The sequence below is a fragment of the Musa acuminata genome, chromosome BXJ1-2, assembly GCF_036884655.1.
Source record: "Musa acuminata AAA Group cultivar baxijiao chromosome BXJ1-2, Cavendish_Baxijiao_AAA, whole genome shotgun sequence".
Lineage (NCBI taxonomy): Eukaryota > Viridiplantae > Streptophyta > Magnoliopsida > Zingiberales > Musaceae > Musa > Musa acuminata.
The window spans coordinates 14,076,300-14,088,232 of record NC_088328.1 but is presented as its reverse complement, the minus strand read 5'-3'; the positions used below and the strand labels follow the sequence as shown (position 1 = coordinate 14,088,232).

At 38.8% G+C, this 11,933-nt stretch overlaps 1 protein-coding gene across 1 annotated transcript; it reads left to right on the top strand.

Annotated features, from left to right (window-relative positions):
* The first annotated feature begins 537 nt into the window (after positions 1-537).
* LOC135595668 (uncharacterized) lies at positions 538-9,417 on the top strand. Its single transcript, XM_065086937.1, has 6 exons — positions 538-922; positions 6,982-7,079; positions 7,665-7,736; positions 7,912-8,036; positions 8,217-8,289; positions 9,112-9,417. Exons 1-6 carry the CDS (start codon positions 685-687, stop codon positions 9,214-9,216), a joined length of 711 nt encoding a protein of 236 aa, XP_064943009.1. The 5' UTR covers positions 538-684; the 3' UTR covers positions 9,217-9,417.
* Positions 9,418-11,933: the final 2,516 nt, after the last annotated feature.

Here is an 11,933-nt window from a genome sequence, read left to right as displayed (position 1 = left end):
CTTGCATGATGAAAAGCCCGAGGCTTTTCAAATGATGAAAAATATATGCTGAGTTAGACATTTTGGTACGTGATTATCGACTTGATGAGATATAAAAAGAAATAAATTTTTATGTATAAATAAATACTAGTACATCATAACATATAATGGAATTAAGTGAAATTAAATGTACTTTAGTGATGTGTACAATCAGCCCAACATGATAGGATCTCAAATGTATTTAATTTTATAAATAAATATATAAATTTTTATAGCGTAATGGTAGGTAGATCATGATCTTACATCGATTTAGATGATCTGTGTACACTTGACGAGGACTCTGATTCCGTTGCATGGTCCAGCCAATCCACATAGGCCAAATCCGATAAGGAATGGGATCCAAACATGGTCGGATCGGACCACGATTTCGGATTCGGGTTGCCGGTCGGAAAGATTTTTTTGTCGGGCCCGAAAGGGAGGATCGATTCGAAGCGCTACCACGAGAGGATTCGTCCTCGTCACGCTCACTTGGTTTCGCTTCTTCCACGCGCGCCCAGTCCTTACTTGGCTTCGCTTCTTACACGCTCCGATCGTCCTGAGGCGGCGTTAGGTTCATCTCCTTGTCCGCACACTAGCAGCTCTGTTATCTTCGAAGCCTTCCCCGGAACTCCCCACCAAAAGCTTGCACGATAGGCTGTGCCGTCGATGGCGATGATTGGCTCCATTCTTCATCTCCACGCCATTTCCAATGGCCTTTATCACGGAAGTCTTTCTTTTCCCACTTCTTCCGCCGCTAAAATACAGAGGAGGAGAGGGAGTTTGAGAGTGATGGGCGACCAATGCAGAGGGGGACCTAATGGAAGAGGAGAATATAGGCATGGAGAGACGCTGTTGTGCTCCGTCGCACCATTTCCCCTTCTGCTTGCGGCCACGCTCCCTGGAGGTATCTCTTAGTGCACCCCAATTGTTCTACGATCTACTCGATCTTTCCCTTCTTATTTTGATCTGCTTCACTTAACCCTAACAATTCTACAATGTGACTATTTGAGTTTGGAAAAGTATAGTTCTTTTACGTTCTTGCGGCAAAATCTTATTCGACGCACTTCATGATAATTGTGGAAGAAGTCGATGGGGCATTCAATTCTTCACAGCAACTAATAATGCCGGTTATGTGTTGTGGATTAACACCTAACAACTGATATATGACCACTTGCTGAGTGCCTCCCAGATTTCGCATGGACCCATTAGGTTTTGATCATAGGCGCCCTCATTTATTGATTTGCCTTCTTTAATATATGTTACTTTGACTTTGTGTAATCCGTTTTCGGTGATTTGCATCCTTTCTCCTGATGGATTTAATGATTTATGGGAGACTCGATAGTGGCACTGAAAGCAGAGAGAACACAAAAGAGAAAACAATATAGATTTCTTCTTGAAAAGATGTACCTAAATATTGAACTATGAAAGTACTTTCTGAGCAACAAATGTCAGACTTATTGAGCAATAGCTTGAACGTCTTAAGCGCAAGCTCTGACTTCTTGAGGCTGCAACTTGCTGCTGCTCCCTCTTTCTGCCCTCTTTACTCTAGGGTTGGCTGCCCTCTCGTTAAGTTGTTGGCTCTGTTTTTGCTACTGTATTGAGGGCTGCCACACCCTCCCCTTTTCTGGATGTGAAGGGTGAAGGGGAAAATTCCTAGTTAAGGTTGGACTCTCAATCCAAGTCCAACTCTCCTTCCAATCAAATTGAACTGAGTTGAGACTTTGAGCTAGCCGAAAATGAGTTTTGAGCTTGGGTTTGGGCTTAGGTTTGAGTTGGCCAGATCTAAATTTTATCGGAGTATAACTCGAACTAAGATTAAGCTAAATTGGAGTATGACTCAGGCTGAGTTTGAGCTGAATTGGAGTATGACTCGAACTGGGTTTGATAGTCCCTGATCACAGCTCCCCTAATGGGGAAACACTACTTCGCTGGCTACCTTTGTGTACCACCTTGCAGAACTCTACTTTTGTACTCTACTACCTACTTGGAAAGTTGTTTTGATGCCTCGTATTATGGTAGCAATCTTCTTTTTGATGATGATGTCTTCATCCAGAGTCTTTACTTGGTCGGTCATCAAGTCAACTAGCGAAGGCAGCATCTCACTCGGATCGTCATCTAGCATAGATAGCTCGAACGCTTTCAAGTCTCCATGTTCACAGCCAAGTGCATCTTCATGTACGAAGGCAACTCGAGCTGGCAAGTGTTGTCTCCACTTCGCTTCAAGACTTTAAATGGTCAATGTTGGATGAGCTTGAGTTTCTTTCCTCCTTATACTTGTTCGTTCCCTAAGTATAGTTGATGAAATCACCTTCTTAAAACCTATCCTCAACCCGATGTCAGTCATGTCGATCCTTATATTTCTATCGAGCCCATTGAAGCTATTGTTTAACTTCCTCGTGTACCCATCGGATATGCTTGAGAAATTTCTTGGCTTTCCCAGGGAGATACACATGCTAATGCTTGATGGCTTGGTTTAGCACGAGTAATTTGTTGTCATATGTTGGGTAGTTCTTCTGAGAAACTTGAAACATCTCGGAGAGGTATGTCATCAATTGACCATCTTACATCAAAACAGCTCCCATCGTATATTAGAATATGTCCTCCTCGAACTCAAATGATCATTGCAAGTTCGACAAGGGTAGGATTAGAGCATCGTTGATCTTCTCTTGAGCAAGAGGAGCATATCGTTGTGTTTTGTCATCCACTCTAAGTTTTAACTTGCCTCGATGAGGGAGTATAGTAGTGCAGCAAGGACGAAGAAGTTTCGGATGAACTTCCGGAGATATTAGCATGCCCCCATGAAGCTCCGAACCTCCATGGCTGTTGTTAAACTCGGCCACTTGTAGATCACCTTGACTTTGTCCTAGTCAATCTGGATCTTTCTTCCACCTCTGACAAAGCCAAGATAAAGGAGGTTTTCTTTCTCAAACTTGCACTTCTTTAGGTTGAGCCATAGTTGATATTTCTCTGAAAGGTCGACCACCTCCTATATATGCTCAATATGTTCTTCCCTCGATCGACTATAAATAAGGATGTTGTTGAGGTAGATGATGACAAAGTCACTAATGTGTGGACATAACATGTCGTCCATCAACTGCATGAATGTGGCAGGGGTGTTGCAAAGTCTGAATTGCATGACCAGTCACTCGAACAACCATTGATGCATTTTGAAGCCTATTTTCCATGTTTCTTCTTTTCGAATTCAGACTTGATGATAACCCAACTTGATATCTAGTTTGGTTAAGAACTTAAGATAATGTTGGAGATAGTCCAGTAAGTCCTCTATCTAAGGTAGGGGATACCAATTCTTCACTGGTAGGCAATGCACATGCATCATTATCTATCTTTTTTCATCACCATCACCATTAATGATCTGCAAGGGGAACACCTCGGTTTGCTGACTCACTCTTGATTAGCTCAACCACTTGTCATCGGATTTCGACAATCTCCAAATTGAAATCTAGTACATGCTAAGATTGGTAGTGGTGCATCGGAAATGAGCTATATTTTATGCTCTACCGCTTGCCATGGAGGTAGTCTACTATTTTTTATGAAGAGATTCAGATACCCATTGATGAGTCCAACGTTCCATCATCCTTTTCCTTGCATGCTGCTGATAAGACTAAGGCTTGCATTCCCATCTCAACTGATCAGATGAGCATTTGCATAAATTTTTGGCATGCATTCAATATCCTTTTTGCTTGACCAACTATCATGTGATCAATGACATGTCCGCTCTTTTCTTGTTTGACGATGAACCTTTTACAATCCTTTCGGAACTTATATTGCTAGGGCCAATGGTAGTAGATGACATCTCAGTCTCAAAGGTATAAACTTCCAATGATTACATGGTATATGTCAGGCAACACCACTTTACAGTTTACACAATATCTTATTGATGTATTTGCTGGTGATGGCAAAGCGAAACTTGCACAGTTGATCTATTCTCATATCCACATCGTTGTGGATCCAACCCAACAGAGAGGGTTTGAATGAGGTGTGGTTTGTAGGCCAAGTTTCTAGACTAAGTTTGCCAACATGAAGTTCTTTTGACTGTCGACATCAATGATAGAGTCGATGATTGGGGTCAAATTCATAAAGAGCTCTTCTCGAACCTCTAGACTAAGGTTAGACTCGAGTCTATAACTTTTGGCCTCGCCGTCATTGAGTATAGTCAACTGATGCAAGTTTAGTATCGACGATCATAGTCGTTAGCTAACTTTGATCCTTCTTCTTCCACTTTTTTGGGAAAAAACTAGGCGAACCTTTTGACACTTCTCTTTTATGTATTTAACAATTTTATAATGATAAAAAAAGTGGTTACTTCTCTTTGTGGAAAATGGATTTTTATTGTTCCTGGAACTTTTCTTGGCCTTCGAGTGTTCCTCTTTGGCCTTTATGCAATCCTCTTGCTGTGGGTTCTACACTTTCAATCACCATGGTTGTCCCGCTAGTGCTCCAGATGTCATGAAACTTGAAGAGGCTCAATTTGGTGTTGATTTGGGTGTGCAAACCAACAGTACACTTCATCACCATCAAGTGGTCGTCGAGGGAGATTATGAGTGTCACAGCTTGTCATTGAAACTCGGTGTAGTCGTACACTGATTGCTCTCGGCCTTGGCATAAGGTGTGTCATCATTTTTACCGATTTTTGAAATAGCCCATTGGCTAGAATTCTTATCGAATGAGTCTTTTAAATTGTCTCCATGTCATCTCTTCGTCGACATAGGCTAGTAGGTAGGTATTCCACCTTGATAGAGCATGGTCGGTCAATTTGAATACACAAGCATGACTTTGTCTTCGCTAATGTACCCACATAGGGTAAAATAAGTGTCGAGTTGATCAAGCCACACGTGTAACATCTTTGCGTTGATGGAGCCATCATAGGAAGGGATGTCAATTCGAGCCTCGACTTGGAAAGGTTGGTACCTTGTGTTCACCATTGGTTCTATAGCATCGGCATCGCAGTGCGTCTTTGTTGAATATTTGATGACAATGACTCCTCCTTCGCTGCGATGTGCTTGCCTCTTTCATCTTTTGCTATCGTGTTAGCTTGGGATCGGTTCCAATACAACACATCCTCCATCTTTTGCGAGAGCACTGCGATTTAGTCAATAAGGTCCAACGATGCTATTGGAGTACTTTCCCCCATCTTGCCCTTGTCTCTTTTCATCAGCGGTCGATGTTAAAACTCCAATACTTGTAGTTCTTCTATGAATCTTTATATCCTTGTTTGATGGTAACCTCCATTACACTTGAGGTGGAGAGCTCTGACACCATTAACAATGTTAAAGACTAAGATCCAGGACAAGGAGGACATCCTTTTGACCAGCAAAGGCTTATCTTCATAGGCAAGCAACTCAAGGATGACTGCACATTCACCGACTACAACTTAAGAAGCACGAACATAGACACGAGACAGACATGACACGGACATGACAACACACCATTTTTTAGAAAAACTAGGACAGGGAAATGGCGAGGACACGTGTATTTTTTAATATATATATAATATTTGATTAATATGATTTTTATAGTATTTATACTTAAATTTTATAAAGTTAGCAATTTGAACAAATAAATATCATTATACAAGTTAAAACAATTTAAATATCCAAAATAAAGGTTGAGTACATCAAATAATATTTAACAATCTCTAGATAGAATTCATATATGTTTCCTTGCGATGATCTCCAAATTTCTTTTCTTGCAAAGTATATGACCCTCACGTGAGGGCCATGCGAATGCAGTGTTGCATGCGAGTGTCCGACACATGTCCGTGTGTCCAACACGTGTCGGACATGAACATGTCTACCAAAAGTAGTGTCCATGCTTCTTAGACTACAACATACAAAAGGAGTCCACCCTCCACCTCGTCCTCCATATCTATAGTGGCATACAGATATTTGTGAAGACTCTCACTGGTAACCTTGAAGGTTGAAAGCTCTGATACGGTCTGATCCGTTTGGGAAAGATTTGGTGATTTTGATCCTTCCTCAGGATGGATTTAACGCTTTGTGGGAGGCTTGATAGAGGCACTGAAAGAAGAGAGAACACACAGAGAAAATGATATAGATTTCTTCTCGAAAAGATCTACCTAAGCACAAAAATATGAAAGGACTTCGTGAGCAAGCTCGAACTTCTTGAGCGCAAACTCTGACTTCTTGAGGCTGCAACTTGCTGCCACCACCCTCTTTCTTCCTTCCTCTCTCTAGGGCCAGCCTCCCTCTCTTTAAGCTGCTGTTGGCTCTCTCTATGCTACTGTGTTTAGGGTTGCCACACCTCCCTTTAATTGATATGGAGAGGAAGACTCTTAATGAAGGTTGCACTATCAATCAGAGTCCAACGTGGGTTGAGCTGAGTTGAGACTTTGAGCTGACCGAACTTAGGCTTTGAGCTTGGGTTTGAGTTGGCTAGATCTAAAATTGTCTTGGTGTACGACTCATACTAAGGTTGAGCTGAATTGAAGGATGGCTCCAATTGAGTTTCAGCTGAATTTGAGTATGAATCGAATTGGGTTTGATCATCCCTGATCATTGTCTTTGTGCATTACTTATTTGTCGCATCAGTTCTTTTATTTATTGCTTTTTCTCTTGGATTGGTGATTGATGATTATGTAACGCCTTTGCCTAATTCCTTAACAACTGGAGAACTTGTTTGAAATTTTGGTGCATCATTATGAGAGTTAGTGCAGAGCATTTGACTTATGCTGCAAATAATCTTGGCTACTTCTTTGCATCAATAGTTTTGCCTTGTTGGTGAAACCAATAATGTCCTAGTTACATTGATGGTTTTTGTAAGAAAAGATGAAGTGTTTTTCCTTTGCTGGTAAATGTCTGTTTGACTTATAAATCATAGTTTGTCACGGTAAATGGTAAATGCTTTCTTTTGTGTTTTCATTTTTAATTGCTTATCTGCACCTATAATAGTATCAACACACTGCTATATCTTTACATCTAATAGCTGAGGCAGTAAGATCTGCTTTTGAGCCATTTGTTGAGCTTGTGAAGACTTGGAATCTTCCTGATTGGCTTGTGCACTGGGGTCATCCAGGAAATATGGTGAGTCCTTCAATACAATATATATGTATGTATTAACATATTTGTGTTTATATATCTACTGAATACTTTACGTAGCATTTGGCATTTTCATGTCTAGTATTTTCCTATGCTTAAAAGCAAATGTTAAATAGCTTCCCAATATATAGTTATAGAGCTTCCAATCCTGCTGAGTTACTGATCTTGGGTTTTCTGGCATCTGTTAGTCATTTTATAGATGTTAAATAAAAGAATGCATCTCTTGTTGTCAAAGTGCAATTCAATATGGAGATGTCCAAACTCCAAGCTCACATCTACAAGGTGTAGAAACAGATAACAAAGCTACTTAGTTGTATATTCCAGTGACTGACTTGAGAGTTCTTCCAACTACAACAATGAACTCTATGGTATAACAAAGCTACTTAGTTTTATATTCCAGTGACTGACTTGAGAGTTCTTCCGACTACAACAATGAACTCTATGGTACAGGAAAGAACCTGAAGTGTTGTAGAAAGAATCCCAGAAAATGTCGAAGAGTTTAAATGTTGACTGCTTTGAAAATGACTACATATTGAATTGAGGTTAATAGTTTGTCTTATGATCCTGCAGGCTGTTGTTCTCTTTGCAATGGGCGGTTATGGATCATATCTGGGATTGAGAATAAGATTGTCAAATGATGCAGTGAGTTGTCTCATTATTAACTGAGCTACTGTTTTTTTTTTTTCTGGAGGAAAATAATATTTTTTTCAAGGATATGAAGCATCTTCTTATACTCATTACTTTCTTGATTTCATAGTAGCTTTTTTCAGATGCTAGGTATCTTTTACTCATTACTTTCTTGACTCAACTGTTAAAGGAGGAAAAAGCCAAGGCGAAGGACCTGCATCCGAAGCTCCTTGGAGGCATGTTTTTATTCTTTGCTCTTGGGGCTACCGGGGGGATAACAGCTTTACTGACTTCTGACAAACCAATTTTTGAGAGGTAATTGAAAAAAAAAAGAAAAATTCTGACATTACGGATACCTGACGTCAACATATCATTGTTCTGATGTTAGAGAAATTTCCTTTTTTTTTCCCCTTAATCATTTTTACTGATAAGAATAAATTAGAATATGTCAGACTGGTTTATATTGGATTAGTCAGTTAATATGATTTACTGCAGTCCTCATGCTGTCACTGGATTTATCGGCCTGGCCCTGTTGACGATTCAGTCTCTTTTACCAACCTTGTTTGAGGTAAAGTCTGATACCACATTTAAATGTAGCCATCTGGATTTTGTTTAGAAACACATCCAAATTCTGGATATTTGATATAACTTTTCTGGTTGGGATATAAAATATATATGTTCAATTTCTTTAAACTGAGATGGTTTAAGAATTTGCTTACTGCCTTTGTTTGGAGTAACTTCAATGTCATTTATGGTAATATGTCTATAATCCAATAGAAAAGTCAACAAGGGGAAGCAGATGGTTACAACAATTAATGCAATAAAAGCTTCATAAAATTAAAGGCTCCTAGTATATTAGTGAATAAATATGCAACTATTTAAGATGGTAGTTATCGACTTAATTGATTCCGTTTTGATAGAAAACGTCTTAAAAATTGATGTTAAGAAATGATGAGTCCTCATCGATCTGTGTTGAAAAAATTGATGTGTAGTATAAAGATTGAGAGATGAGTCAAGATTAGTCTTCATTTTCTAAGATTAAAGAGAGTTGGACTTGCAAATAAGTATCAACACACACATAATGAGCTTAAGCTTTTGGATTGTGATGCCAGTTTGACTTGAACTCTGATACCAAGTGAAAATTTTCAGAAACCTCTAACATTCTGGGCATGTTTATTTTGTTCAAGATTAAGTACTTGCAAATTGGTCTGTGACATTTAAGTTGGCTACTGCACAAAGTGGACGTATAATTACATGGAGGGGAAAAAAGAAATTGCAGCACAAGATGTGAATCCCAATTAATGCCTCGAAGCATCTTGTACCACCAAAATCTCATCATTTTGATTGGAATAAATGTAGTGGACTCCTAATAGTCGTCGTTTTTGTTCAGGAGAATCCAGGTATGAGGACCGTCCACGGGCTCCTTGGGAGCAGTATCATGACACTCTTTGTACTCCACGCAGCCCTTGGCCTTCAGCTTGGCCTCAGCTTTTAGGATTGTCGCTGTTGTGTAACATTTTTTTGCGGAGCTGATGGATCGCATCTGCAGTTTTAACAGATTCCTTCTTCAACTATTCCCATCATCAATTGTCCATTGAGAATTTTAGAATTCTTGAAAACGAAGCACGTATTGTAAATGCTTAGCTGCTATAGCTGAATAATATTATCATCTAGCAGTGCTTGCTCCCTTTCATTATTTTCATGTGGAGGATGACCAGGGTGGGTTGATCTGAGTTACTTTGTCCAGGAACAATTTTGTTGGTATTCTTTATTGGGTTTTTGTGGTATTTGAGCTATCAGATTTTCATACCCTGGTGAGCTATCGACCAATGGGAGACCAGGAATTGTTTTTAAATATTTTTCTATATCTATTCTTATAAAGTTTTGAAATAACATATTTGCTCTTGGAAATTTTGAAATGGTTTGTCTCTCCAAATATTAAGATCCCTAAAGTTGATATTCATTCATTGACCAGTTTTAACTGCAGCTAGTTTGTGTTGGAAAATGACATATGGTTATGAAATATCTAAATATATTTTTGACTTTTTCACATAAAAATGAATTTTAAAAGTTGTTAATATGGTGTAGACTTTTAATTAATGTTAAAATGATAATCAACTAACAAAGATGGACTACAGTGAAACATTTTTTTTTTTTATCTCAACTGATACTGATGCGTAGCTGTGAAATAAATTATGTATGATACAATTGTTAGGTTCAGCCCATATGTGGGCTTAGATAACTTAGACCGTTCGAGCCCAAATCAGAGAAAGAGAGAAAGGGTAAAATTGGGTGACGGCGGTGTGGGTGTGCACACAGTGAACGGGTGCAGCGTGCGGGTGCAGCGTGCGGCGTGCACAGGAGAGAGAAATATTAGGTTTCTGAGTTTTCTGCTTGACGATCGGTGGCTAAACGTTGTTAGTTTCGGCCCAAATTTTATGTGGAGAATCCTTGCTACAAACTCTACAATCCTAACGGTGTTTGATCTGCAGTTTATCCTCTCTAAGGTACTTTCCTGTTATATCCACTTTATGAGATCTAGAATTCTCTCATGAGGAGATCCTGATGAAGATATGCTATTCTTGAGCCAAGATATATGATCTTGATATTATTCTGATCCTCTAGTTATTCTAGAGAAGACCTACTATAAACCTGTTATCATTATTATTGATAGTGGAAGTTTGAGGTGGACTACGGTCCCGTGGTTTTTTCCATATTGGGTTTTCCACGTTAAAAGATTTGGTCTCACTGTGTGATTGATTATTTACTCTATTGTTTATGCTGTGCAGGTTGATATTTACATTTGAATATCAAGTTGGTATTTTGATAAGGAACCCACTTTGATACACAAAGAGGGAAAATAATATTCCGCTTTAACAGGTTTTTCCCAACAAGTGATATCAAAGCATCAGGTTGGTGCTAGTTTTCTTGTGTGATTGAAATGGAGCAGTCTGATGGTATGATTAAATTGAATTCATCAAATTATTCCACTTGGAGGCGTTTGATGGAAGATTTGCTATATTGCAAATATTTGTATAAGCCTATCAAGGTTAAAGATAAATCTTCTACTATGGACGATGAAGAATGGGAAGTTCAACATAGAAAAGCTATTGCCTATATTAGAAGATGGATGGATATAAACTTACATGAGCATATTTTAGATGAAACCAGAGCTGATGTTGTTTGACAAAGGTTAGAAAATCTCTTTGCGAAAAAGTTAGTGGGAAATATAATTTCTCTCCTTAGAAGGCTTGTAAATTTGAAGTATAAAGATGGTAGTAACATTGTTGATCACATAAGCCTATTTCAGAGTCTTGCAAACAAGTTGGTTGCTATGAAAATGAATATAGATGATGAGATGCAGGGATTATTACTTCTCAGCTCTTTACCAGAAAGTTGGGAAACGTATGTTGTGACTATTTATAACTCAACGCCAGAGAGGACTCTAACTATAGATATGGTTAAAGACAGTTTGCTAAATGAAGATGCTAGAAGGAAAGAATAGGGTGAATCTTCTTCTGGGACATTTGTTACTGAAAAACAAGAAAGACGTGGAAGAAGTCATAGTAGAAATCCACATGGTTATAGAGGAAGATCTAAGTCTAGAAGAGATATCAAATGTTTTCACTGTAATAGGCCAGGTCACATGAAGAAAGAGTGTAGGTTTTGGAAGCGAGAACAGAATGAAATGAAGAAAAATGAGAAAGAGACCAATACAGTTGCTGCTGAAGGTAATATCACTATTGTTTGTGATGAAGGTTGTGTTAGTCTTGTAGCTCAGGACAGTAATTGGGTAATTGACTCTGGTGCTTCATTTCATGTTACTTCTCATGGTGATTTCTTTAGATCTTACACTGCTAGTGATTTTGGTAATGTCAGAATGGGAAACAGTGATACATCTAAGATTGTGGGTATTGGAGATATTTGCTTGGAGACTAGTATTGGGAGCAAATTGATACTCAAAGATGTAAGGCATGTTTCAGATATTCGTCTTAACTTGATATCTATAGGCAGACTTGATGATGAGGGTTTTGCACATTATTTTGGTGAAAGCAAATGGAAACTCACTAAAGGTTCTATGATTGTGGCAAAAGGAAAGAATATTAACTCTTTTTATGTCATGGAAGCTAAGCTACACAAAGGAGAGATTAATGCAATTCGAAAAGGTGAAAGTATAGATCTTTGGCATAAGAGGCTTGGACATATCAGCGA